This window comes from Rhopalosiphum maidis, chromosome 1, assembly GCF_003676215.2.
Source record: "Rhopalosiphum maidis isolate BTI-1 chromosome 1, ASM367621v3, whole genome shotgun sequence".
Classification (NCBI taxonomy): Eukaryota; Metazoa; Arthropoda; class Insecta; order Hemiptera; family Aphididae; genus Rhopalosiphum; species Rhopalosiphum maidis.
The window spans coordinates 80,121,598-80,126,836 of NC_040877.1; the positions used below are offsets into that span (position 1 = coordinate 80,121,598).

Sequence of the window (5,239 nt, forward strand, 5' to 3'; positions counted from 1 at the left end):
GTTGATTTTTTTTTAAACTTTTGTCTTAAAATACACGCCCATTACAACGAGCACTATTTATGTATACAAAAAAGAAGTACTCACAGCCAACGGCTAACTGCAGGTGTTGGACCGTAGGAGTTAGCCATTTAATACATAATATTGTAGTGTCTATTAAATTAACCAAGTGACGAACACTTGTAATTCCATACTCGAATTGTCGGATTGAGTACCTATCCGACACCAATCACGTACAATGTAATATAAGGAATGCACGTAGGTAGGACGCGTCGGTAAACAAATCGAATGAGGACAATAAGGTAGGTACGTGTGAGAAATAAAAAAATAATTATTATTACGTAAATATATGCCTGTATATTAAGTTATATAAACCGATAACGCGTAGCAAAATAAAGGGGGTGAAGACGGTTATGTATTAATGTATTATAATGCGCAGTATGGGTGTATGGAAATTCGTAAACCGTAAAGGTTATAGCGGTATATACCCAATATTTATTATAATATTATAATAATAATAATACACATAGTCTGGTTTATAGAGATCCCTCCTCGCCATGACAATATCATTCCGTCTGGTGTCCGAGACCGAGAGAACAGCTTAAAAAAATAATAATGAGCGACCGTCTTGCAATAATAATTAAATAATAACAATCAAATATGTGTATACATTTATTGTATACACGAACAAAACGACACGCCGGGAGACGGTGTGTTTGGACGGGACGATAAACGGAAATCCTAAGCAAACAACAACAACAACAACAACAACCATAATATTATCCACGGCCGTACGTCCGCGTGAAATATTTGCATTTCGCCTTTACCCGTAACGTATTTACGGCGATAGTGGCAATAACAAGTAATACCTATGACTACCATGATAATATGATGATGATGATAATAATAAATAAACAATAATAACGAGTAAATACTGAATAACACGCCGCTCGGCGCTTTGGCGGGTGGGTGGCGAGCTGTTCGTCGGACGCCGCCGCCGCGGAGACGGGTCGCGCGCGACGGTCACGAGCAACAGGTCCCCCACCACCGCGGTGCGGTGGCGGCGGCCGGTCGTACCGCCGACTAGCACCTGTGCGTGTGCCCGCCCCGTGGCTCGCGTGCGTTCGATGTATGCGTGTGGTGTGCGCGCGTGCATGTGTAGCGCGCGTGTGCGTGTGTGTGCGTGCGCGTGTGCGAGCGTGTTCGAACGCGCGCGCGACCGTCTTCATTCCGCTGGTTTTCGGCACGGAAGCGCCAAGTGAGCAGTGACGACCGCGTCGCGTCTACTCTCCGGCAGCAGCCAGCAGCAGCTCGCACCGCGACACGCGTCGCCACCCGGTGGTCCACCGTCTGTCCGTCTCGCGTACACACGGAGCGCGCGCGCCCGCTCTAGTACTCGCTGCACCGACGAACTTCGTGTTGCGCACCGTTCGCGATCAACCGCTGTGCCGTGTGCTCGACTTTTCATCGTTATTATTTACTTTTTCCTCGTCGTCTGTATACGTATCTCGGGCACCGCGTTTTTTAAAGATAACATAAAAATAAATACCATGACTTCCGGAGTAGCGGACGACGATCCGCTGCAGTCGCAGCGCTCGCCTTTGGCCACCGACGCGTGCAGCCAAAAGAAAATAAACGAAAACAATCGTCGGGTGAGTTGAACAATTCAAAATATAGAAATTATAGACATTATAAACGCGTTGTGTTCAATACATTTCACAAATAAACCGTTATTGACTATGATGGGTTTTCGGTCGTTGAGTATAAAAAAATAGTTTTTTTTTTTTTTTTTTAGTCGATAAAACTATTAAAAATAATGTTGTAGATATATTAAATATTTTAAAGCTTATAAAATGATCATAGAAGTTAAAGATTTAAAAAAAAAAAAATTCTCAAGACGAGACGACGAACACGAATATATGATAAGTATAGTGCGATTTTATTACAATTAACTGCGAAGTTTCAAGATTAAACAAATATCATCAGATATTCAAACAACGTACAACAATAGTAATAATACCTACTAATAAATTTAATTAGTTACAATAACAATAATTGTTATAGTCCATAATAATTATTAATATGGTTTAAAGTTAAAACAAAAATTGGTTTTTCAAAATTCATTTTTTTTCGTTAGTATTAATGAAAATTATATTACTATTTTATTACTTTTTTATTTTGCTACTTATTTTACTTTTTTATGTTTATACGATAACCGTGCAGTTGTAAACCATAAATGCCTTTTTTACAATCAATTATCTAACATTTTCAATGATAATGAATTATATAAATTCAGATTAAATGCAATAATAAAAAGTACATGTTATGTTATTTAATATTTAAATATTGAAACGATCTCACATTCAAAGAAAAACTTAAAAATATCACAGTATTTTATTTTAATTTATAGCATAATAACAAATGTAGTTAATTAATTTGTGACACCAAAAAAACGATTTTAATACCTACCTATATTATACTTATATTATTTATCTCTTTTAAAATTTAAATGCACGTTTTATATCCATGTCATTGAAATAAATCACAACACAAAATCGTATAAAACTTAAATACCTACTTAATAGTTTATTTAATAAACTTTATTAATAGATAATAGTTTCACTAAATACAAATATTTTGTTGATTAACAACTACCATATTATTTAAAACTAAAAATATTTACTCATTATTATTTTAATTTATATTTATTTTACTTATCAAATTATTTGAAGGTGACTAGACAGCTAGAGTAGGATAAGTAAATAAATACTAAATTACTATAATAATTATAAGAAATATGAATTTTGATTTTTATATTAAATTTTTATTCTTTGTAACGTAAAAATGAATTAGGTATAGGCAGCTTCTTATACACGCGTGTCATTCGTGTTGTATTGCTGTGGTTATTATATTATAGATCGCAATTATTAAAACTTTATTTGATTTTATTAATGAACATTAAGAAGTAATAAACCTATTTTTACTGTTGTTTTTTTTTTAATCGAGTGATACTGGGTTCATTATGTCTATATTCTAGCTCTAAATAAATTATGATAATTCGGGATAACTATTAATAGAATGAAAATAAACTTAAGGTTACAATTTTTTTTCTAGAGCAATAAACCAATAATGGAGAAGAAAAGAAGAGCAAGAATAAATAACTGTTTGAACGAATTAAAGACTTTGATTTTAGATGCAACTAAAAAAGATGTAAGTATAAATTAATGAAAAAAAATAATTATAAAAATGTATAAACATATTATTAAATTGTTAATTGTATTTTATAGCCAGCTAGACATTCGAAATTAGAAAAAGCCGATATATTAGAAATGACTGTAAAACACTTGGAATCTATGCAAAGGCATAATGTAGCTTTATCTGCTGCCACAGAGTCTACAGTAGCCAACAAATTCAAAGCTGGATTTACAGAGTGTACAAATGAAGTAAACCGATTCCCTGGGCTTGAACCTCATGTTCGTAAACGTCTCATGCAGCACTTGAATACATACTTCAATAAAGAAAGTGGAAATAACAATTCCAAAATGCTTCCTACACCCCCAGAAAAACCAAATCTACAATTACATTTGGACTCTAACCAGAACGCTATACTATTGGGTACCACTGGTTCAGCTTGCGGAGTTCAACTGGTTCCTACAAGACTTTCCAATGGTGATATTGCTTTAGTTTTGCCTTCTAGATCTACTGAAACATCACCACCACCGCCACTTTCTATGATTGTACCAACACCACCATCCACTCAATCTGATTCATCTGATACCGAGTCGCCTATGCCTGATAGGCCTTTATCGTGCTATTCAATGGGTAGTACAGATAGTACAGACACATACAGTCAGCCAGAACTTCCCCTGGCATTGGTTACCAAACACAGACGAGACGACGAACAGTCAGATCTAGAACAGCCCTGGCGGCCATGGTAGTAATAATTTATATACTGGTTTCACAGGATACTCTCATTAATTAAGTGTTTATATTTTTATTTTCAAAACATGTGTATGCATACTATTTTGTATTCATTAACTTACATTAAAATATTTCTTTGTGCCATACATTTGAAATCGTAGACATTTTTTATTAGAAGTAAAAGGCTGGTAGCTCATAACTATTTCATAAGACAGCTAACATTTATATTTTTACATCATAATTTGAGAAATCCAATAAACAATTACAATTATTTTTTTGAGATTTTTTAACGCTAAATTGTACCTATAACAGTAGGTACCTCTACTCACCAAGTTATTGAAACAAAACAGGGTTCGTGCAAATATTATGTTAATATAATTTCAAGATAAAATATTAAATTTGCCGGGCATTAGTGCAACGTATGTTATCAGTGTTAACGGTTAATTCTTATCCAATTATCGTACATGATTAATACATATTATAATAATGATTTTTTATTTTTATGTTCAATTGTCTTTATTTTACATACCTACCTTGTACCTATAATTATATACGATTTGAATATCAATTGTATTAATTGTTCATTTAATTTGTATTTATTTATATTTAATCATCTTCTATATAGATTAAATGCTTACCTAGCTTATAACTTTAATAATAAGAATGTAAGATATTTATAGAAATCTATAAATTTTGAGTTAAATGACTTAAAATGCATAATCTATTTGTTTTTGTTAAATTATGTATAATTGTAATGCTGTATTATATATTATAAATCTTGAATTTTAAAAAAGTACCTTTTCAGCAATAATTGCATTGTCTTCCATTTGATTGTATCTTAATGGGCTTACCTGTTATTTGCATGTTACTTTATTTTAATATTGTGTTATTCAATTATATGAAATATATTGTAAGATTACTTGATGTTTAAGTAATACAATTATGTTATTAAATTAGAAAATCGTGTACATTCTTTATTATAATTAATAAGATGAAATATTACCATCCGTCAAACGTTATAAATAAACTACATGAATACAAATATAAAAGACGCCGAACATTTTTTTTTTACCTAAAAATGAATATGCCATTGGACGAATTTCGTATTTAGCATTTAAGCAAATGAATTAAACCGTTTAGCCAGGTATAATAAACTATGGATACGTTTAACGTTATACCATTGTAATTATATTATAGTAATTGTGCCTATAGGTAATAATAGTTAGTATTTAATTGTGAATGTAATATGTTATAGATGTCTACTGTGTTTTATTAAATTTTATTTAGTTTAACTAAATTTAATAATAGATATTAAATTAAT

General features: G+C 32.2%; 1 protein-coding gene across 1 annotated transcript; it reads left to right on the top strand.

Annotated features, from left to right (window-relative positions):
• Window positions 1–1,219: 1,219 nt before the first annotated feature.
• On the top strand, window positions 1,220–4,590 carry LOC113556553 (protein hairy). Its single transcript, XM_026961574.1, has 3 exons — window positions 1,220–1,649; window positions 3,112–3,207; window positions 3,285–4,590. The coding sequence occupies exons 1-3, from the start codon at window positions 1,548–1,550 to the stop codon at window positions 3,933–3,935; spliced, it is 849 nt and encodes a 282-aa protein (XP_026817375.1). The 5' UTR covers window positions 1,220–1,547; the 3' UTR covers window positions 3,936–4,590.
• Window positions 4,591–5,239: the final 649 nt, after the last annotated feature.